Consider the following 24041-nt stretch of genomic DNA (forward strand, 5'->3'; position numbering starts at 1 on the left):
TATTCACCTAAATTTAGTCAAATGTATATTTTTATGCCCCTAAATGAACTTGCCACTCATTTCTTCCTCCCATCCTTCACAGAAAACAGCAAAGGGAGATGGCATCTTACGAGGAGCTCGGAGATGACTAAAGCAGCAGGCATATTTGTCTAATTTGCACAAAGACATCCACATCAAAGCACAAATCAAGACCCAGGCTCATTCAATGGATTTTTATCAGTCTATCCATTTCCCGTTCTTTTTTTTTTCTTTTTTCCCAGCATCCTTTTTCCCCTCTCTCTCTCTCTGTCACATTCCTCTTTCTCTCTCTATTTTCAGAGTGTTATTAGGACATGATAAAAGCGAATGGGATGTCATGACATGAGACCCCCTGTTAGCATTAGGAGGTGGGAGAGAGAACGAACGGGAGAACGAGAGTGGAGGGGGGGGGAATGGAGAGAAAAAGATGAAAGAGATTTGTCTGGAAATTATTGCTCACAAGGCATTGATTCTCTGCTTTAATCTCACACACTGTGCTCAAAATTTCCTATTAGGGAGATGAAGAAAAGGAGAGAGAGAGAGGGAGATGGGTCTTATTCACATAGGTGGGGAGGTGAAACTTGGCATGTCTCTCAGTGTTTCTTTGGGCATACCATTTCCCCCTATTCTGGAACGAATGTCCGGAATCTTTATTCTTTGTTACATGTGCTGCCTTGCTTTAAGGCCATTAGTCTGCTGTAAGTAAACACTGGAGAGGAAAAGCCATTGCTACTGAACCGCTGGAGGGTCATACAGACACACACACACACACACGACAAGCCACTGACAGCTGCTATAGCTGCAAAGCTTCCTCCGGTTAGCGACGATTAGCCTTTGCTATAGGTAATCAATAGCTGCTATCAATTCCATACCTCCCACTGATGGATGAGGTAAAGGAAACAGAGAGGAGAGTGAGGAAGAAGGGAGCAATTGAAGGAGAGAATTTGTTGCTGCTGCTGCAACGAGTGGCAGAAATTCTACCTGACAATGCTACCTCCTAAAGTGAAGTTCCTGCTCTCCGCTTTGTGTGAGTGTGTGTGCATACAGGCTGCCTTAAATGTCCATCTGTGAATTGTATCATCGCGGTCTGAGATTAGTGGCTGCTTGGACCCAGTGAGCGTATTGCCTGGTTACCGCGGCTCCAGCTCCACACAACCCTCCTCCCATCACCGGATTGTTTGTCTTAATGCTGTGTGACATGGCCCATTGTTTTGTCCATCTGTGGTTAAGAGTCAATGGACAGAGGGTGTATGAGGGGATCGGGGAGAGAGAAGAATGGAGGTGAGGGAGATGAAAATAAAGAAGAGCAGGGGTGGAAAGGGAGGGAGGGGGGGAGAGAGAGAAAAAGATGAAGGCAGGAAAAAAAGGGAAAGAAACAAGATGGGGACAAGAGCTGAGAGGTGAAAAAATATTGAAAGAGAAAGGTCAGAGAGAAGGAAAAACATGCAATAACCCTGTGATTTCAATATGGTCCTCGGACTTTACATTCACCACTTCCTTTTCCAGGACCTTTCAGAGGCTTTCAGCTCCATATGGAGCGGAGCCTAAAGCTCTTTGTGATATCACCGACGTGAAAGACGTCCTGGCCCTGTGACGCCAGTCCCCTCTTCAAAGGGTTAAGTCATATTTATTATGCGTCCTCATAGCCCCACGGCTTTGTATTGTAAATAAGACTAATGTGGCATTGGTCAGGTATGCTAATTCAGATAATCAGCGCAATTTCTGCAAATTATAACTGTCAGTGTGGTGGGCACAGAACCTTGGCGGAAAACATGAGGGAACAATTTAGCCCGGGTAATACCCCTCCACCAAAGAGCTGCTCAACTCAAAGAAAAACAATCGGCCTGAGCCCATACCGCCCCGACACACCATTTCAAAAATAGTTTATGGTGAACGAGGCTCATTTTTTTCTGAGGCACAAGTCAGCCTGCTGCCCTTTTTTTTTCCTATGTGCACACACAGACCGCAAAGTAATTATAATTCGCTTGGATGGAATTATTCAAAAAATGACCACATCTTTTACTCCCTCAGCCATAGAGAATATGGTTTTGGGAAATTTGGGGTAAATTGCTACTTGCCGAAAATATAATAATATACATATATGAATGTGCCTTATTTTGATTTGACAAATGATTTAAAATGCAGTGCATTGTCTCCAGCTAATTGTACAGCAATAAAAAACTACATACTTCACAGAAATCCCCTTGGGTAACATCACATCACTCTCATCAGAATAGTTCTCCCAGGGAACTGCATTTTACTCATGTTGGGCACATAGAATAACATTCCAAGTTTTTATTGTGCGAGGAATGGATCCCGACTGACTGAAATCTGTGGACTTTACCTTTTATGTAAGTAACTTCCTGTTCCACAGTAAATGAGGAAGAAAAGGTCAGGAATAATTTATTAACAGTAGGCAATCAGCTGTTTGTAAGCAAATCAATATGCAATATAATTGGCTGCCTTAACCTATTAAACGTCTAATCTAAACATGGATATCTCCTGGGTGACTACATCAGGGGGGTGGCACATGCAGCAGAGGCAAGGAGTAACTAAAAAAGGACAAAACTGTCGTTTGATGAGCCAGTCAGCTGCTCTCACCTACTGCACTCTGACTTGAAAAAGAAAATGGCCACCGCTGCGCTAACTCTAGCGGTTAGCTAGATCTGGGTGTGTGTTGCATCCTTTCTCTCACTGCTCCGGCCATCCGTGAATGTTTATGTAATGGCCACAAATTACTGAGACAAACCCTGGAAATAGACTTCTGTCTGAGGAGAGACCTCCTTAAAAAAAAAAAAAGAAGACAACCGCTGGAATGGCGAAACCACCCCCACTACCCAGAGGAAAAAAAAAGCATAAGATGAAGGAGTGAAGGAGTGAAAGTGAGGGAGGAGGGAAAACCTAATACCTCAAAAGATGCCTTGGTGTCATCACATTGAAATGCTCTTTGGGGAAACAGCAAAGCCCTTTTCCCACATCGAAAATTGAATGATCGTTTTTTTTGGGTGCTTTGACTCAGTTCAGACGCGTACAGTTTGGGTCGGGTAAATTTGGGAAGGAGGAATGTCGGCGCACTTGGAAACAAGCAAGATGGCACATTTGCTCTCTGCCCATGCTCCATCACTTCCTGCTGGACGCACAGGCACATATAAGGATAATAAGTGTCCATTAGGCTCCGTTTTTAGCCTACAGCTGCTATCTAAATGCTTAGCACAGCTACACTAATTTGACTAGGACCAAAAATGACCCAGAGCCTTATCACTCAGAGAAAACAAAAGGGCTCTGGATATGCACACACTCACATATACACACACGTAAACCCACACGATAAAAGTGTTGTCGGTCTCTCTAAGTCAGAAGAGGTCTTTTGTTTAAAAGGGGGACTCAGACAAAGAGGGTCCTCTCCCTCCCTCTTTAATGCATGTTGGGTTGGGTGGGGGGGGGGGCATAGAGGGATGGAGATGTGTGGGTGGTGGGGTGGTGGAGGGATGGATGACAGGCCAGGCTCTCAGAAATAATTACCTCCATAAGATCCCATCTCCCTTTCCTTTTTGTGAGGGACAGAGGGAACGAAAGGGGAAAAAAATGACAGAAAGTAAAGTATGCAGAAAAGGCCCTGTTGTTTCTGCTTGGTCTGGCTTATGAGGAGCTTTACACATGATGGAGCACGGGGCTAATGGGCGAGGATACACGTACAAAAAACACTCATGCGCACATACACACACCTCCTCACAGCTTTTTTTATGGCTAAACAAATGGTCAAATGGTTGCGATAGAGGACAGAAGAAGAAGAAGTCAGAGGGGGAAAATCCCTGCGACATCGAAACTTCAGAGGCTGTTAATGCTTCCAAAAATCCAGATAAACAAATTATTCAAATCATGAAACCGACGATGGAATACCCGTGACTGGCAATCTGTCATATTTTTCACTTATTTATTTGACTTTTACTAAAAAGCTCTATTCAGGGTGGAACTTCATTATACAGAAGAAGAAATCTAATTCTCTAACAACTCTTGGACGACCCTCAAAGCAAAACGGCCTCCAAGTCCTCCATGTTGAGAGGCAATTCATTTATGCGTGCTCCTCTGATGCACACTGGCATTTTTTTTTTTAATAAACTCAGTTTTCTGTAGCACTGCTAATTGTACACAGAGACCAAAGATTTATCTCAGCAATGCGGGCAACAGTGAGCTTTTTGTCTTTGTAGGACACAGCTGAAAGATCATGGAGGAAAAAAAAAAGTTTTTGCTGTACAGTCAGTGAGAACTGACTAGATAAGCACACACACACACTTTAGTCTGACTTCACAACGGTGTTTACCTAGTGTAAAGGATGAGACGACTGGGCCCAGGTTTGGGGAATTACAGACTCAAAAGGATAACAAAGAGTGAAAGGTTCTCAAATAAACATGCACCAGCAAACACATGTATTGACATGCACACAATGCAGTCCAGCCGAAGTGTTCCTTGTACACTCCTGTCTTTGTTCAAAACACCTATACCCTTGCGGTGCGTCTCTGCAGCACTGTATCCTTAATTAGGCCATAAAATCAGCATCAAAATTGTTTAATGAAAGCCATTCACATGTACATAAAGTCCAGAGCATTAGAACTCTTATTCCCAAATGGGCCTATAATTATCTGGCTCAGTGCCAGGTCCCAGGCTTTAAGAGAAAGATACCGGTCAGCACTTAAATTAATCTTTTTCATACCAGTCTCTAATGAACAGAAAGTGCTCGAGTCAGGAGTTGTAGCCCCAGAAAACTAACAGCACGCATACACACGCACGTACACACAAACAGAGGGTCCTTAAACCGAACACTGGCTGGAAATGTTGCCTACTATAGAGGCTTTTCCATCGGTGAAAACATTCACATCATCTATCACTATGGGAGCTCAAAGCAGCTATAACATACATTTTCCTCCATGTAACATAACCTGGTGTAGCATGTCATGCTTGCAAAAAGCACACAGAGCTCAAACATGTACAAAATGTACCAAAAAAAGGCAACAAAACTTGACAGAACAAAAATACACCCCTGATTCATTGCATTAACTTTCATTGTTTGATCTTTGGTTGAAACACTCTTACTCTCACTCCCCCCTGTCTGCCTACACCTGCCAAACGTGTACGGCCTACAAGGAAATACCTTTGAAACGTTTACCACGTACCCTGTGAAAGAATACTGTTGTTCACTAAAAATTATATAGAGTGGGCAAAAGGAGGGCATCCAAAAAAGTGGCTTAGCATTTTGGACCCTGCCAGCGTCCGCTTAAGCTTTGCACTAGCTTCCTCATGGAAATTCACCATGTGGCATCAAAGCCAAGGTATAAAACCAGGGCCCGAGCAACAAATATGGTGTGTTTTAAGAGTGGAACATTTGAAATAGGTGCAGCGGGCGAATATTGCTTTTGACAGGTTTAAAACCTGGTTGCGCTCACTGGTTTGAGATGTAAAAAAGAAAGAGAGGCTTGAAGCCGGGCTTGTGTTCTAGATGAAAAAACGGACAGGAGCAGGGGAGAGTGGGAGATGGAATAAGCAGGACAAAAAAGGAGAGAGAAAGAGAGAGACAAAAAGAGAGCAGGAGAAGGAGGGGGGGGAGTGGTGGTAATGTTAAAATGTACGGTAATGATTTATCTAAGCATGCTTTTCTGCTGCACCCCAAATCTCACCGAAACTTTGATCCATGTGTAATTAAAACCAAACGCACGCCGGCTACAGTCTCCATTTCAGGATTGGGAGCTCTTCTTCTGTTCGTGTGTGTGTGTGTGTGTGTGTTGGGATTCACATATGTTTCTAAGCGCTGGGCCTCCATCTGTTTTGGGAGTACATGTACAGTATAAACAGGACACTTTGGGGAGCACACACACACACACACAGATGGATGTATGGACTAATGCTATTCTGGAATGCTATTCAAAATGTGTTAGCCCCCCACCCCCCTCCTCCTCCTCCTCCTCCTCGCCCCCACTCCATCCCACCCGCTCCTTCAGGTCAAGCAAAGCAAAAACAAGTTAAGCGCTCATTTTCTCCCGGCAGCATTAACATAGGGATGACTAAATAATGGACCCTGACTCTTGGTCTTCTGGTTTAAATTACAGCGCAGCCCCCTCCCCCTTACACCCTGCAACCCCTCACCAACCATCCAACCCCCACTCAAAGAAAAACGATTAATCTTTTTTTTTTTTTTTTTGTCTCTCTGAATGTTTTACAGTTCTGTTACACTTATTAGCTGCTGGCAGGACGGAGAGTCTTAAATGAAAGCCAAATTGCTTTGGTCATGAGAAAGGAAATGAAAGCTCACTCCAGGGAGAGACTGTGTAGCCGTAGCATACGTGTGTGTGTGCGTGTGTGAGTGTGTGTGTGTGTGACTAACGTATGTGTGTACAGGCCTTTTTCACTATGAGATACTCCCAAGGTGAAATTTCATAAGCTGACTGCTTGCCTGCCTGGGATGTCCCTGTGCACGGGACAGTATGTGCGTGTGTGTGTGTATGTGTGTGTGTGTGTGTGTGTTGCACATATAAGCGCGGCAGCCTAATAGGAACAGTATGCTCATTTTGGAGAGATTAGGAGGAATGGACGGGTCTGTATCGAGAGACGTGATCTGGATATGAAGGCCAAAGGAGGGAGGGAGGGAGGTTTGACAGAATAAAGAGGGAGTGGTGCAAGAAAAGAGAAAAAGAGATGGGAGGAGTGCAGGGAGCGAGGAAAGATAGATCTGACTTCAAACGAAGAAAACTGACCACCACAACTGGGATCAGCATTTCACTAAAATTCGAAAAACACAAGCAAACAGGAACAAAAAAGTCGTGTGTGTGTGTGTTGAAAAAAGTCAGGTGACAGAAAAGGATATGACACATGAAGCGCGTACACCACCTCAACATAAGCCATAGAAATAACAAAAACTCAAGTCACAACTTAAGCAAACAGACAAGAGCGGGTTAAAGAAGCGCAGACCTTGGCTGGAGGAGCACTCCTTGACGTGGAACAGCTCGTGGAAGCTCAGTCCATCCTCGTCCCCTCCCAGGCCTTGCTGGTGCAGCTGGAGTTTCCTCAGTCCTTCGTTCTGCTGGTGGCGAGCCGAGCGGGCGTGCTGCACCAGGTTGAGGCGGGCCTTGGTGGAGTAGTCGCACAGTGTGCAGAAGTAGACGCACGACTCCGGGCCGTACGCACTGTCCTGCTTCTGCAAGTGCTGCGGAACAGAAGGAGAGGAGAGCGCAGATGTTAGGTGGTGTTTTACAGCGTCCTGTGGTTGATTCAAGGAGTTATTGTTCTCACAGCTACATTTGTTTCCTCGGAGCGTTTTCATTAGAGTGGTGTTTTTAATAATTGTGAGATTACTAAGTTATTTGAGCAAATTAAATGCAACAAGTGACGCTTGTCTGCAAAATCATGTTCTCAGTCTTTAGTACTTTAAGGCTATAAAAGCCTTTCCTTCTACCCTGCTTCCAGTTTGGTTCCAAAATTCCAACGCCCAGAAGTCCCAGTTGCCTTCACATCAAACAAGCACAAAGTCAATGGGTAGAAAAAAGTTGCTTGGCCCATTATTTCCTACAGTATGCTCCTCACTCTTTAAACTGTGATTCCAGTCTTTGGTATTACATATTATGTATCACAGGCTGTTCTCATACCTATAAAAAGTAGTGCTCCAAACTTTGTGTATAACCATGTAATAATAAGCCAGTAATTCATGTTTGCGATCACGTGACTAATACGACAGGAGAAAAGAAGGAAATAGTCTGCGTATAGGGAGGCAGGTTGGGGTGGTGGATGGGTAACAAAACACAGGACTTTCCCCAGGAGACCGGTGCTCAAAACCACGTGAAACCAAGCGAACTTTGAATCACTTCAAGGTACGTTGTTGACATGTTTCTTTTCCTAAACCTAACCTATGTAACTGTACGTAACTGTATATAAGACATAACCTCATTCACGGGGCGCTAATTCCTTAGAAAGGATACGAACCGTTGTATGAAGACACGTTGAATTTCATTTAACATTTTACTACAGTGTCACAGTAGTGTTTGTGATGTAGTAGCAGGCTATGTTACAAAAATATATGCTCCAGAACAATGATTAAATTCTATGAACAAAGACAACTTCGTTTAACTTCTCTTTATGCAGTAAAGAAAAAGTGTTTATACTGGTTCCCTATAAGACTCCTGGGAAAATACAGACTTAATTTATGGCACATAGGAAGTGTGTACACCATTGTTTAGCCAAAACAGGAAGAGGATATCGCTTTTGTTTTCCCTGATAGCTATCGGCAGCTAACTCCAGGTACCACATAGCATCAATGTAAGTTCTTTGCCGTTACTATCGAAAATGGTGGACAGTGTAAAAACCAAGTAACTTCGGAAACTGTGGCAGTTGCTGGACTCTGAGGGAAACAGAAAGGCTGTCTTTGAAACAGCAACGCAATCATAACACCAGAGCTTGAAAAGTCACTGTTTCCACTTAAATACCGTCAAATGGTGATAATACTATCAACGCAGTAACTGTCAGAGCTCTGAGTAATTGTGCTTATATTCAGACATTACACATCCCAAATGAACTGGATATGTTTTAGGTGACATAAAGATTAACAACACACAAAAAGTCAGATAAGGGGTTGAGTTCAGAGCACTGTTTTGGTCTTTAACATGCACATTGTCCAGCTCTCCTCATTGTTGGCAGCTGCAGGGGTTTCTCATTCAACGTGTGCTGTCAGTTGCAAGCCCTTAATTTCCAGTTGCCTCTTTAATGGCATTGCAGCCATGCAAAGCTACCCCCTACCTCGCCGTGTGCGCGCACACCGACACATACACACGCACGCATGTAAGCAAGCACAGCCCCCATCCCACCTTGCCCTACTCCCATACACCCAGTCAAGCCAAGCATATCAAGTGTGCCTCTGTTGTTGCTGCCGGGCTAATGAACAATGCACAAAAACAAAAGAGCAGGCCAAGCTTTTATTATCTGATCCTCTGTGGAAGGGAGGGGAGGGAGAGATAGAGAGAAAGACCCAGAGAGAGGAAAAGAGAGCAAGGCAGAGAGACAGAGACACAGAGGTGGCTCACGTAGGTTAGTTTGTGCTTTGTTAAGATTTATTCAGACAGCCATGTGAGAAACAGGTGCAGGCTTCTATGCATGAATTAATACACATAATGGCGTGTGTGTGTGTAGGTGTGTGTGTTTGCGTGCTAACCCTACTCTGTCTCTCATGGCTCCTATAGGAAGATGTTTCATTCTAGAGGCACATGAAAAGTTAGCAAGGTAATATTTCCTCCTGAGCGTTGTTGCATCAGGTTATATGGAGCAAGAAGAGAGAGATTGGAAAAATGTGTGTGTGGGAGGAGTGTGTGTGGTGGGGTGGAGGGGTGGTGGGGGCACAGTTAGCTGCAGGTGTGTGAGTTCTAACCCCCCCTCCCCTCCTCTTCCCTCTTCCTCCTTTGACAAACAGGGATTAGCAACATAGCTACAGCCGCTAACACATCTTTTCTCTCTGTCTCTCCCTCTTTCTTTCTTTTGTAGGAAATCTTACGAGGTTTTTCTCACGAGACGGTGGGACGTCCCCTCGCAGTCAGAGGCCCTTTCAGAAGTCTTAAGTTTTAATTAAGTCGGAGTTGTCAGAAGAAAGCTCCCCTAGTCCAGAGCTCAGGGCCATTAATTACAGCTATCTTTGTTTCTCTGTGAAAGGAGGCCTCCCTCGCTCCTTCTCTCTCTTTTTCTTTGCTCCTTTTCTTTCTCCCCCTCCCTCCCTCGCAGGAGAACTGGGCTGCTGAGCCTTACCGTGGAAACCACACACACACACACACACACATGTGCTCACGGAAGCACAAACACGCACACACACGGAGGTTTAAGTTCATGTCTTTCTACTGAAATATAAATGTTCTGTTTTTATTTCTGATTCTTCTCAACGATATTTTTTTCAAACATAAGCAGTCAATATTCTCTGCCTGAGAACTTGATGCCCCAAGTGAAGGAGTTCAAGATGAAGACTGGATGGATGCACCAATCGTCTCGTTTTGCCCCTCATAACGGCCTTCCATATGCTAGACGCCACACAAAAGCCGCCATACTCTTATACTGCCCCACTGTCATCAATTATTACAACTGCAGAATAAAAACAAGGACACGTTTCACTGCTGCGTGTGCTCTCTCTCGATCTTTCAATTGTGGAAGAGTGCTACTCAGAACTGTGTTAAGCTCTAGTAATCAACCTTCAGTATTATATTAACAAATGCCACAGAAGAAAAGCGTATTGTAAATGTGCTGTGCTTTGTGTGCTCATTTTCTCAGCAGAGGAGAAAGGCATCATAGTTGAGGGTCTTATCAGGGGACAGAGAGAGAGGGCGTTTCCAGTGGCTCCTCCTGGCATTACCATTAAGGTTATCACGCTGGTTCCAAATTAATAATCTCATATAAATCAGCAGCGGTCTAAAAAGCTTCACATCCCTCCACGTCAAAACGTATATCCTATTTGTTTTCAGGATCTGAGGCGTAGGCTGAGAGTAGCTAGATGATATACTTGGGGTTGAACTGGGCTGCCAGATAGGTTTAGGCCTAATATTAATTCTCTCCCCATCAGCACATTCCAGAGGGTTTGTTTAAGACCTAAACTAGAGGGCTGTCTGTCGCTCTCTGGCACTCTGCAGGCCTGAAATGCAGGCGGTCTGGTGATCACAGGCCAGAACATCCATGATTTATGAACTTTTAAAGGAGCACTTTGACTCCTGCCAGGCGTGGGCTGTGTAATGCATATTCAAACACACAAACACACTGTTCCTGCTCCTGGGTTTGCGCCCGTGTGTGTCTGCTTGAAATGTGTATGTAATTTATGCCACAGCTGATTTGTGTGTATGTGTTGTACATACATTTATCTCATATGAGCGTCTGTGTGTGTGTGTTTGCAGAGTGGCAAAAAGCGCCCGTCCCTGTCAATATGGCACCTCTCCAGAGTGCCTGGTGGTTAATTGTTGGGGATTAGTGTTTGGCAAACAACCAAATAAGCTAACGTTCCCCGTGGGCCAATCAAAACCAGCTAAACAGCGCTCCCTGGGTGGACCTAAACGTGGCGCAGACATCTCTGGATGGTGGAGGATACACACCCCCGTGTACAGACAATGCAAATTACGACACTCGGGACTTCCTGTTTACCTGTCAAAAACACAACATTGTCGGCCCTGTCGATGCCACACACACACACACACACACACACACACACACTGGTACTCTTACGAGCAGAAGGGAGGAGAGTCAATTTGACAGGTAAGGGAAGCTCCCTTGTGTAGTGGTTTGCTGCTGCTGCTGCTGTGCGTCTGCGTATGGGTGTGTGTGTCTGTGTGGGTGGGTGAGGATGACAGAGGACTGCATTCATTATGCAGAATGAGATGTTTACAAAACACCTTTCTCACACACACATAAACACAAGCACACACACCTCCCCTCCGCTCGCTCCCTGCGTTTGGGCGGGAGGAAAAGCAGCACTGCTGTCTCATATTCATTTGTTCTATCTGCGGTGACAAAGCTGCCTCATTAACTGAATTCTTAATAAGCCAAGGCAAAAGACATCTTCTCACAACTTCTTTTATCTCTCTGTGCGTGTACATGTACGTGAAAGTGTGTGTGTGTGTGTGTGTGTGTGTGTGTGTGTGGGTGAGGGAATAATTTTAATGCTTCATGTTCTTTTCTTCTTCCTGGATCTGTTTGGTTTTTATGCATCAATAATTTCGACTCTACAGTTTTTGATTTTTACCTCACAAGTGTGTTTTTGTGTCTGTCTACAAATCCTGCATCCTTCTTTGTCTTTCGCTTGTGATTGTGCATATGCGCCGGTAATACGACAAAAAAAATATTTCGAAAGAGGCGCAAAGCAGTGGGGTTGTGTTTTTTTTCTCCGTAAACCAAATGACAAATTAGGGTATTCAGTACAAACATGACTCCTTCCTGTCATTAAGTGCAGAACCAGGCAGCTAATGAACACATACTGAAAATAAGAACCCTCCGCTGCCACAGCTATGTCTTAATAACCAGTGTGTGTGCGCGTCAGAGCATGTGTGTACGCGTTTTACACGTAAGGAATCAGTATATACATCCTGTTTTCCTATTTGTGTCCGCTGAGAGTATGTGCCTGCATGCAAATGTGCGCCCCACACATTGTGAAAATAAAAACCTCTTTATCTCCTTTTATCAGTGTTTTTTTTATTTTTTTTTTTTAGGGGAAGCAGGGAGCTTGTTGTCGGGTATACCTTCTTTTTGGAGCGTCACCAGCTTCCGGTGCTATCCCCTGGGCCCCTGGGGGCCATCTGAGACAAAAACAGCCCCACTTGGCCCAGCAAACAACAAAAGCGTGTTTTGTTCCTTGAAAGTATTTTAAACACATACCAGCGCTGCCTGGAAGGCTGCCAAGTGTAGAATTCCATCAGTGCTACCACCTCCCTAACACATGTTACTGCTAACCGCCGCTCAGCCCCCAAGACATAGATGTAACGCAAGATCACTGCCAATGGATTCTCTGGCAGACTGCACCGCTGAAAAAGAGATGCTGGGGGCCCAGGTATGTGCCACCTCGCTTCCACGGATAAAGAGAGCAGTAAATATAGTGTACAGAGAGACAGATTCAGTGCTGCACACGCACAAAAACAAATATGCAAATAGAAGCCACAGACAAAAAGTGCTGAGTGCACATTGCATATGCACACATATACAGACACAACGCACATCTCTTGCCTCTCTCTTTCTCTCCTACAAGGCCACTGTGTGTGATCTAAAGATACTGGAGAAACAAAACAATCTCAGCAAAAAAAAAAAAAAAAAAAATCCCCTCGACCCACCCGACCTTCCTTTCTTTCCTGATGGCCTCTCTTTACCACCAAGGCTCCGACTTTCATAAATGCAAAAAAAAATATTTCCCAGAGCTAAATTGCCTCTCTTGTTTCTGTCGGCTCTGTCTGCTGGCAGTCACATGTGATCGCAGCTCTGGGGCCTGTCCACGAGGTGCGGGGCCTGTGGGTGAGCTTAGCTTAGGTCACCCAATGATAATAAGCATCCATCGCATAATGGCCGGCAAGCCAAATAAATGAATTATCACAGAGGAGCGGCGGAAAGCTAGCCTTCCGTGTTAGCCGCTCTTCTCCACTCTCTGTCGTCGCTCTCTCTTCCATTCTCTCTCTCTCTGCCTTCGACTTGTTCTTTCCCTCTTTTTTTTCACTCCATTTCTTCTTCCTCCTTTATTCTTTGCTGTTTGTCAGCAGAAAAAAATGAGGAAGCAGTAGTCATAGGGCTTTGTGAGAGCTTGGAAAATAATGTAACTCTAAAGTCCAGCTAACAGTCTTGCCTTCCATTTTTCTGACTCCCACACATGGACACGCAGTCACTCACACACACACACTTGTAGCAGTGACGTAAGTGTGTCTGACGTATGGGGCGAAGGTCAATCTGTAGTTCACAGCTTCCTGACCTCTGGCCTCTCTCTTGGAAAAATCCTTTCTGGCTCTATCTCTGACTCTCGTTTTCACCCAGACACACACTAACATAAGTTACACAGACCAAAGCAAAGGAACAAGGAAAAAACAATCCTGCTGATTCACAACATGATCCATGCCTTCAGATCTTAGTCAATGAATGTGAAGGACAAAAAGTATTTTTGTGTCTCTAAGCACAGTCGCCACATGTTTTATGATACTGACCCAGCAGTCGAATAACAGACTCCTGGAGGCAGAGACACCAGGACAAATCTTACTTACTCATCGGTGCATGTATGTGTGTTAGGTGTCTTGAAAGCCAGCTCACCTCCACCCACCCCTTGAAAATGGATCAGTATTTACATTAGCATTAGATTTAGACAGCATGGCTCAGCCACTTACTCCCTATTAGCCATCCTGACCTTAGCCCATTAGGGTCTAAAAGCCCCCGCTTGTCTCCATCGCAGCCAGGTGAGACTGACCAGACCTCCCCATTTCCCTAAACCATATTGCAGTGAAGATTATCTTTTCCATCAACTCACAATGGGACAGAGATCATAAAATGCTGAGATCAAGATCATTGAAATGCTAACATGCTTGTGGGATTATCTTTTTTCCAGTGCTGTGCAAGGGGAGGGATATTGCTGAAATGCTAACATGCTTTTGGGTAGGGTTCATCATTTTCCATTTTTTCCCAACATGCAATGATGCTTTTGGGAAATCAAGGCAAAGCCTAATTGACAGGATCTATAAAAGATGGGGAGAAAAACAAAAATAAAGGGGTTGAAAAATCTGGGGCTTCAGCGTATTGGCTGGTACCATCAAAGAGGTTTGTACTACACTGATGTTGTTATATTTAACTAAAACTGAAAGGGAAGAGAAGGAAAAATAATTTTGGTGCCGAGAGGAGCAGCGATTTTTGCCAAGTTTGTTTTTCTTCGCTCCGTTCGTAATGGAGACTTGCTGAAAAATGTCTATTAGAGAGAGTTAGACAAAAGGAATGACAGAAACATACAGTGAGAGAAACTAACCGATAGATTGAGAGGCGAAGAGAGTGAGAATCTATAACAGAGAGAACAAAAGACCAAGAGACGGAGGGAGAGGGAGAGAATGATAGGGAAGAATCTAGACGAGCGTAGTCGGGTTCAAATCACTAATTACACATTCCTGAGCCTGTGAAGGGGAGTATTGTTTTCCAGTTAGCCCCTACCCTGTCGCATGGTTTCACTTAGCACAAAACAAAAGGTACAGGGAACAAAACACAAGCCTAATACCAGACCCTGCTAATGACAGAGAAATGGGAGAAATTATCCCTGGGGTGGATCCTCGTGAGAAAATGGCTAGTGATTACTGGACAAAGGGAGTTCATTTTGGAACTGTCACAAAATGGTAGACTGTCTGCTTCTTTCTTAAAAGAGCTGTTTTTTATCAAAAGAGTGCTCGAGCATGCTACTTTTTTGATAAGCAGATCACACATGACCTGCTTAACCTATACCTAACTTTAAATACTGCAAAATACTATTTATAATGTTACAGAATGCACTTCCTCTCCGAAGATTTCAACACTCTTCATAGAACAAAAGGTAAAATTCAGGCCTTATTCCTTGGAAACAATGCAACTTGTTGTGTGGACTTGCTGTGTGTAAGTGTGTGTGCACATTGGAGTGGTACCTCTGCCAAAGAGCGCACAATGAAAGCACCTCTTCAGCAGCTCCGTTTTGCATATTGCCACAGAAAATCAAATGCCTTGCAGTTGACCTACAAGATGGCACACTTGATCCCTCCCTACTTTCTTTACAGAAGGCAGCCAATTGCAGCGCACGCCTTATTCTTTTTGTCTGCTTTACCTCTCTGTATCAAAACTCAAACATTTAAAAACTGACTGCGTCTCACAGAGGTAACAATCTCTGTGACAGTTGCGTAAAGTCAGTCAGCCGAATGTTTCGACAACCCGCAATGTTCTGTCTACCCCCACAACCCCGTGATGATGAGCTCTGTGCTGTTCCGGCAACACAGAGGACCCTACCATTTTCTGCATGAGCCGGGGGGGTGGGTAAGCTGATAGTGGTGGCAGCACTGGGCAGAGTCGCCTGGCTGGTAGTGTTTGCCCAGGCCCCGGCCGTCTAAAGGAAGGATATTGTTTTCCCCTGAAAAAGCCTCAGCCGCAGTCCGCATACCAGCGTCCACTCAACATACCAATGGGCTCTTTGAAGATTACTCAAATGTTTGCCTTTGTTCCCCCACCACCCTCCCCATCCGCCCCTACCCCTAGTCCTAACCTACACTCCTGCCAGAACGAGGAAAAGAGGAGAAAGGACAGAGTGAAAAAAAAAAAAAAAAATCAGACTTATATCTTCAGAAAACAGTGGGAAAGCAATACCACCCTCAGCTGCACTCAGATTCAAAATGGCCTCTGTAGGGGATGGGCAACCACTGAAAGGAATAATAGCGCTCTGGCCACCAGCATAGTAAATCTAAACATAAACAATAGCGGAGGGCGGCGTATTAACGCATGCGGCTGATATTATGGATGCATGTTAAATGCAAGTCTCCCATCTGTTTGCTGTTGACATGCTTTTAAAGACAGTCCACTCCCGATCCCTGCACGAGCAACTCCACAATCGAGAGGTAAATATGATAATTCCAATGGGTTAATTTAACTAAATGTGCCGAAAACTAAGGACCCTTCCTCCTCAACCCCCCCAACCAACCCACATTAATCCTGAACAAGTAAGTGGGCTTTCTATCAGGTCTATTTCAAAGCATTAGGGATTACCTCGCAGAAACTAAGCTGCTTGAACTCACAGGAGGTCAGCTGTATTGTGCTGCTGCAAGGATGGAAGACCAGTGGTAGAGACAGATAGACAGCAGGACAGGTCAGTTCCTCTTTCTCCGGCCCTGCCGACAACATCCCTCAATCCTTCTCCCTCTCTCTCCCTCTTTTCATCCTCGTCTCTCTCTTTTTCACCGTATAATCGAATATCTCCCACTACTTATCTATTCACTGAGCACCTAATGGTTAAAATCAATTACAGCTGGAATGCTGAAATGCCGAATACTGGGCCACATGCTGATAATGACAGAGAGAGTGTGAGGAGGCGAGAGAAAGCGACAGAGAGGGAGAGAGACTTGGGACCGTTCCAAGGGAGGCACAATTACCTCCAATCGATTGATTATTGATTTGGAGGGGCGTTGAGGAGTATTTCAGTTCAACTTTGTCCATATCAATATCCTGATAGCTTCATGAGAGGGGAAAAGCGTGATTGTTCTATCTAAATACAATTCCAGAGCTGACGTAACGTTTCAGACTATTTTAAGAATAGAGCACCTACGTGTCCCTAATTGACACATAAAGTACAAAGAGACAATTTTTAAGACAACTTTCATACAAATTAGGCGTTTTAATGTCAGTTTATTTCAAAAGTCACGCTAATGAACTTACACAAAAATATTTAGCTGATCTTCCTGCCATGTGATCCGTCTGAAGCGGCTCTGATCAAATCAAGGAATCAAAAGTGAAGGCAACGTGCCCCGGGAGATCATATTTGAGATCATGCGCCCTCTTTGATTATTCCTTTCTTTTTTAAAAAACACCCTCTTGTTATCTTTGTCCCAACAGGATGATCAAGACCCAAGAGAAAAGAAGGGATAGGGAGGAGCTAAGGATGGAAAAAAAAGGAAGGAGGAGGAAGACAAGTGTGGGAGTAGGGGGTGCAAGGATGGATGGAGGAGGGGGGGAAAATGTGTATTTGGTTGGGTGTTGGGGAAATAGCGAGGGTGGGAGGGTTCAGATGAGCCAAGGGGGGAAAAAAAGACAAAAAAAAAAAGACAAACTCCTGCTAGCTCCTTTGTTCCTGCATCCCAGCGATGTTCCCTTCCTTCTGGTGGTCTGGAAGACTCCGAGTACTACCCCCGCCGCCCCCCCGCACACACTCCATAACCCCCCCTTCTTCTTCTCTGCTATCGTTCCCATACCTGTCAGCCCCGATCTGCTTCACAGTCCCCTGCACATGGACAAACGGCTTGGCCCTGGCCCGGCCCAAATGACCCACAGCTCAGAGAGGAGTGGGGATGATTATGAAGAGGATCACATCTGGCTATTAATATGAGAAAACCAGCCCTGTCTTTGTCTTACACACACACACACACACACACACACAGAAACACACCTTGCTAAAAGATGAACAAAAAAGGTCCCACCATCACAGTGTGCAGGTTTTGACGAAATCACAGGAGGGTTGAGAGGTGGAGAGAGGAGAGGGAAGCTGGCTGGGGTAATTAAACATTACGTATGAGTGTCAATCAGGAGCTGGACCAAAGCTGGATATTGCACACACACACACACACACACACACACACACACACACACACACACACACACACACACACACACACACACACACACACACGCACACACACACACACACTAATGCTTTGCTGACCATCTGGTTAAGGCGTTGGAGGGAGAATGGGCGAAACTCTTATTAATATCTATGAGGATTATTAGGAAGAAGGGGGAGGGAGGGGAAGTCCATCCATTCAAACCTTTCTGTCAAACACACAAAGCAACAGTGTACACACACACAAACACACACACACTAATGCTTTGCCGACCATCTGGTTAAGGCGTTGGAGGGAGAATGGGCGAAACTCTTATTAATATCTATGAGGATTATTAGGAAGAAGGGGGAGGGAGGGGAAGTCCATCCATTCAAACCTTTCTGTCAAACACACAAAGCAACAGTGTACACACACACAAACACACACACATGCACACACCTGCTTTTATGCTTTAATTAGCCGCCACCCTCCATCCCCCACTTCACCACCCCCGGACCTCTGAAAGATTTCCATTGTAATCTCCACGCAGGTGAAAGAGGAGACGATTTGAATAATCTACTAACCGGCGTCTCTTTGCCTCGCAGAGAGAGGCAGACAGAGAGAGAGAGAAAGAGAGAGAGGGAGGAAAAGAACAACTTGTAGAAATGAAAAATGAAAAGAGAGAGACAGACAGACAGACAGACAACCTCTCTGGCAAAAACACTGACGTGAATTCATCTGCTCAGGTTTACAGCGCTGAACTCTCGGCGGCAGACTGCACCATCAGTCTCCATGACAGAACATGAAAATCTATATCTTGCAGTCAAGTAGCATAGTGTGAAGTGTCTGCAAACATTCCTTTTTGAAGAGAAACTCTTTAGGTCTGTCTGCGAGTGCGAGACAAGGACGCAGTGATCAAGAGCCTGTGTCTGGAACAAGCGGACACGGGCTCAAGTGGAAAAATGGTAACTTGATAAGACTGCAATTGTATGTGAGCGTGTATGCGGTTACTGTATGTGTGAGCGTGTCTCTATGAATGTATGTAATACCATACCTCTGTATGCACATATGCATTTATTTGAGAGCGTGTGTGTGTGTGTGTGTCATAAATGGTGCCATGCATTTGAAATAGATCCAGTCTCTTTTTCTATTCCAGGGACCGGCACAATGGCTTTTTATGCAAATCTATGGGAGTCAATCTCCTGTCCATTTCCCCATCACACAAGTCCAAATGACAGTCCAATAATTTGGGCTGCATATATATAGGGCCATTTGATTTTCAAATGAGAGTGGGCAGGGTTGACCCTTGCTAATAGCCAAGGCACAGCGGTAGACTTAATATCACAGATGCATAAGCACAGCCATCTCCATCTGAGGGAGATGGCGGAGAATAAAATGTGAGGGAGGGGGGGCAGAGTTGGGAGACTGAAAGAAAAAAAGTCCAGTGGTTGATGAGAAAAAAGCAAAAAAAATAAAAATAACAGAGGAAAAATACAAAGGAGATGATGAAAATTAGAAAAGGGGAGACTCCTCTTTTGATGCATCTACAAATCCAGCCTCCATTCCTCTTCTTCTTCTTTCCATCCCTCCCTCCCTCCCTCCTCCCATCACTCCCCTCGTTTAATTCCCCCCACCCCTCGTTTCCCGGCCATGGTGTTGCCAAGAGGATCATGGGTAATGAGATGGCCTATCTGCGTCTCCCCAGGGGAGAGATAGAAAGAGAGAGAATATGAGAAAGAGAGAGTCAGAGACAAAACAAAGAGAGTGGGCACGACGAAAGGGAGCGAAAGAGTGCAAGACGGCGTCAGAAAGAGACACCTTCTATCTCTGTTCTCATTCTCTGTACGTCCCGCTAACAAAGCGCCCTATCTTAACGTCCTCTCTCCTCCCGCTCTATCATAAAAAGTTGAGTGTTTTATAAGCCCGAGATTCTGAGTTCAAAGGAGAGCGTGAGGGAAGAAAAGGAAAAAGAAATAATGAAAAGAAAAACAGAGATATGGAAATGTGCAGTGGACCCCGGACGTCCATTTCCGCTTGAGTTATGACGGAAAGCTGGACAGACAGACAGACAGGGGTGGGGTGGTGGAGGTGGTGGTGGTGGTGGTGGAGGTGGCTGTGGACAGTTTAAGATTTATTCGCACAGCCATCTGAGAAACAGGTGCCACGGCCTGTGAGACACAAGAGTGTGTGTGTGTGTGTGCGTACATGTGTGTGTGGTCCTTGACCATGCCACATTGACCATGAACATTCTCAACTCCTAATGACCCAGGGGCAAGCACAGCCCAGATCTAAACCTCAAAGCTCTGTGGACACACACACACACACACAAACACACATGCTCACTACCAGCTAAACCCCCTACTTAGCCCTGCAGCACTTGTGAATGGCACTGACAGATTTACTCCTGTCTCCATGTGTATTAAGGCCAGTGTTTGTTATTAAAAATCATAACGAAGCCATACATCATCATATTCAATGCTAAGGCAAACACGAGCCGGGCCAGCTATGGACACGCTATGCTACGGCACCGTTTAATGCGGAGATTACCTCACAGGCTGCTAGCATACAAACGCTACGTTAAAACATCTTCCATTTTGTCATTTAGGGGATAAAGATTTGCACCAAACAGCTGTGATAACACTGAAGTGAGGCTCTGTACACACTTTGAATTTCCAACTAAATTCTCTATCACGACAGATTACGTGGAAAAACACCCTGTGTGGTATTATTCTCATTAAAAACAAACAGCAACCAATCATATTCCCCACACTTCCTCTCCAATACGCAGCGAGGCGTAGACCTCCGCTTTCCCCATATAAGGCCTATGACTTCCTGCGCCACCTGCTGTGCCCTGGACACTTGATGTCCATGTGCTGCTAATGTCATTTCCCTCTTGCAGTTTCAAAGTCTGGGAAAAAAAAAAAGAACACTTTTAAACTCCCAATTCCCCTCAGAAGTACTCCATTGCTGCTACAAAGCAGCCATAAAATCTCCTGAATATGCTTTTTGTTTGTATCTTCAAATGGTTTCCCATGCCATAAAGATATTCTGTGTTTCCAAAAAACCAGATGGTAAAGTCGTCAACACTCGGATCTTTTATGCGCCCGGCCAAGCTACCTCCATCCCCATGTGCTTTTCACCTCTGCCAATACATAAAAGGAGAGGTGTTTTTCTGGTCAAATAAAGAAATGATTTTTTTCCCTCTGCCTTTTGCTCCGCTTCTGCTCTATGCCTCCTCTCCCCCTCTCTCTCTGCTTTACTACCACATGTCCGAGGGTAAAATAGTGGGATTTCTGCCAGAGGCATTAAAAGCGTCATCTGTGGAACAGATTTGTTGAGGCCTGTGGGGTAGGTGGGTGGGTAGATGAGGTACAGGGGTGTATGGGTGCACACAGGGGGCATCGGGATGACCCTCGCCTGCCTCGGCTAAACTGCTGTTTGTGTGCGCCTAAAAGGATACACCCCTGCTTCGCATAAGGTTCTTGGAAAGCAACACAAGAACTAAATTAAGGAAAATGTTCAGGCAAGCCTCTTTGTTTTATTTCTGTACTGATGATTGTGCTTCTTGGGTTTGTACATTTAATCACAACTGATATAAATAGCTTTCTTTGCATGATTACATAGCTGCCTGTGTTCGGTGTAGCCTAGGTAACCTACTATCTGGCTATTGCCTCATTTTAAATCAACCTAAAAGTGTCTCAACACTCTAAAATGTAAGCACACATGCACACACCTCTGCCTAAGTCTTCCTCTGGCAGTAAGGAGATCCTGATTAGTGTGGGCTAATCAAGCTGATCCTATAGGTTAGTGATATCGTATGTAGGCCACTGTGCAGGCAGCACTTTTCTTAGGAATGTATAAATTTAAAATATTTCAATGCAATTACTACACAATCCCCGAGAACAGACATCTCCAACTCATCCCATGCCAAGTTCAGCCTCTGCCAGACTGCCGGCCAATCCCGTGTCAATACGTACATCCTGTTTAAGTCAACTACAACTGTTTTAAATAACCCTAAGAATGCCAAATGTGCTTAATCCACTCAAGCCTGGGAACTGTAAGTAAGAATCGGACACAGATTTCTGACTAAATGCCGCTACAGTGCAACGCAGAAACCCCTCTCACAAAACATGATCCAAAGTTCGGTGGGTCACTGAGTAAGACTGCTTTTATAAATGTGATGTTGCAGATTTAAATATTAATCTTTGTTGTGTTAATTCTGCTTCATCTGAGTTTCCTGTTTCTAGTTTCTGCCAAATTTAAAGAATAAAAATCACACTTTGAAAATAAGAGTAAATAATCATGACAGGGTCTTCTTTCTAAAATACAAAAGTGGGTACATAAGTACAAAATTTGGTTGTATATTCTACTTAAAAACATCAGTAGAACCTTATTTTTATATCCTTACTACTGCTGTCTCTACATTTAAGGCACAACATACAAACACACACACGCATAAACACACAAACACCTCCCACTGCCAAATGTTGCGTACAGTAGTAAAGAAATCCTCATTAATGTAATGCACTTGATCCTGTCCTGTAGGTCAAGGCCTCGGAAATGTAACAGCATCCTATTAAGCTGAAGGAGACGTCTGACAAAACTAAATCACCTTAAATATACTGCAGAGGAGAAAAGACGCCAAATATTGGTCGTGTTGGAATTTTCTTCGCAGGAACTGTTTATTGCTCGGAGAGCGAAGGGTTTAATTAGTTAAGTAAGTGACTTATGTGCGAGTTTAGCGCTCTGATGGGCAACTGGTATGGTAAACCTGTGACAAGTCACGACCAAGTAATCCCAAGGCAAAAGAAAGGTTTCCCTATTGACCTGAAGAACAGAGAGTGTTTGTCTGGAGGAAAGCCGCATGGATGTGCACATAAATGATCATGTAAACAAACTGTGTGGTTCTTGAAAGATATATTGTAGAATAATACATATGTGTTCTTTCATTAAAAAACAATTAAGCCATTTTTTAAAATAAAAAAATCAATGCAATGTTTGTTACTTTAAAGGGGCAGTTCACCCCAACCAATAATATATATATTTTTCCTCTTACCTGTGGTGCTATTTATTAATTTAGATTGTTTTGGTGTGAGCTGCCGAGTGTTGGAGATACCGTCTCCTTTCTCTTGAATATACTGGAACTAGATACTCTCAGCTTGTGGTGCTCAAAGTGCCAAAAATAAATAAATTTGATAAACTCAACAGCAATGTCTCTTTCTAGAAATCATGAGCCGGTGACTACAGGTAATCAACAGACCTTGTTTCATGTAGGAACTATTTTCTTTCTACCAAAGAAAGCATGCATCTACTCATGGGTGAGAGGCTCAAGACATAAAGAATAATGGCGTCCTCCTTGGCTGAGCTGTAACGTGAGCTAGCTCAGTGGTGCTAGCAGTAGATGCACTCTTCCTTCAGCGCTATGATATGGTTGGTGGGTGTAGTTCAGTAGAAAGAAAATAGTTCCTACATGAAACTGCTCACAACAATAACCGGGTCATGAGTTCTGGGAAGAGACATTGCTGTTAAGTGATGTATTTTTTTGGCACTTTGAGCACCACAAGCTGAGTGCCATCTAGTTCCATTACACTGGAGAGAAGGCAGACATCTCTACAGCTGATATCTCACACCAAAACCATCTAGATTGATAAACAGCACTACACGTAAGGTTTTTGGATGAACTGTCCCTTTAAGTTCTTGTATCTGTGCATCACATAGGGATCACATACCAAAGTTTAGAGTGTGGTTTACTTTCACTGTGTCACTGTTCAAAGCTAACTTGTTAAAATGTCTCTGAAGCCTAATCATGAAAACAAATTCTTGAATTATTCCAGAATTATTTACAGCTGCGGGGGGAAAAAAACAAGCTGAAAAGACAGCTGAAGATAATCAAAACTTTAAAACATGTGAAACCCGCTGACAGTACGTGACTTGTGTGTAATTAACAGTGACAGTAGTGCCAGCTGGTCATAAGAAGCAGGACATATACCCATATCCGAAGGAAATCATCCTGGGCGCTCTGACAGTGACCTTTTCTATCTCGGTCATTCCATTCTCATGGGAACTTTATATCCATGTGACACTGCAGTTAAGAGAGGGGGCAAATTCTTTATAAACACAAACATGTGTGCTTTATCTCAATGTGATCTTAAAATGAGTCGTGTTCCCCTCAGATGTATACCAGCAGGAATGCCATTACAGCTGTATTGAGCTGTATGTTATTCAGTGTAATCAGGGTCCTGCAAGAATCAT

The 24041-nt window shown here is 44.3% G+C and overlaps 1 protein-coding gene across 4 annotated transcripts in view; it reads right to left on the reverse strand.

The window, feature by feature from the left end:
* zfhx4 (zinc finger homeobox 4) overlaps positions 1-24041 on the reverse strand; it is an 87181-nt gene that overhangs the window by 31898 nt on the left and 31242 nt on the right. For all 4 annotated transcript variants that reach the window (XM_050056742.1, XM_050056740.1, XM_050056741.1 and 1 more), the window contains exon 6: positions 6979-7213. In XM_050056742.1, the coding sequence (XP_049912699.1) occupies positions 6979-7213 (235 nt within the window). The remainder of the gene's footprint in view (positions 1-6978; positions 7214-24041) is intronic.

Source organism: Epinephelus moara, chromosome 11, assembly GCF_006386435.1.
Source record: "Epinephelus moara isolate mb chromosome 11, YSFRI_EMoa_1.0, whole genome shotgun sequence".
NCBI lineage: Eukaryota > Metazoa > Chordata > Actinopteri > Perciformes > Serranidae > Epinephelus > Epinephelus moara.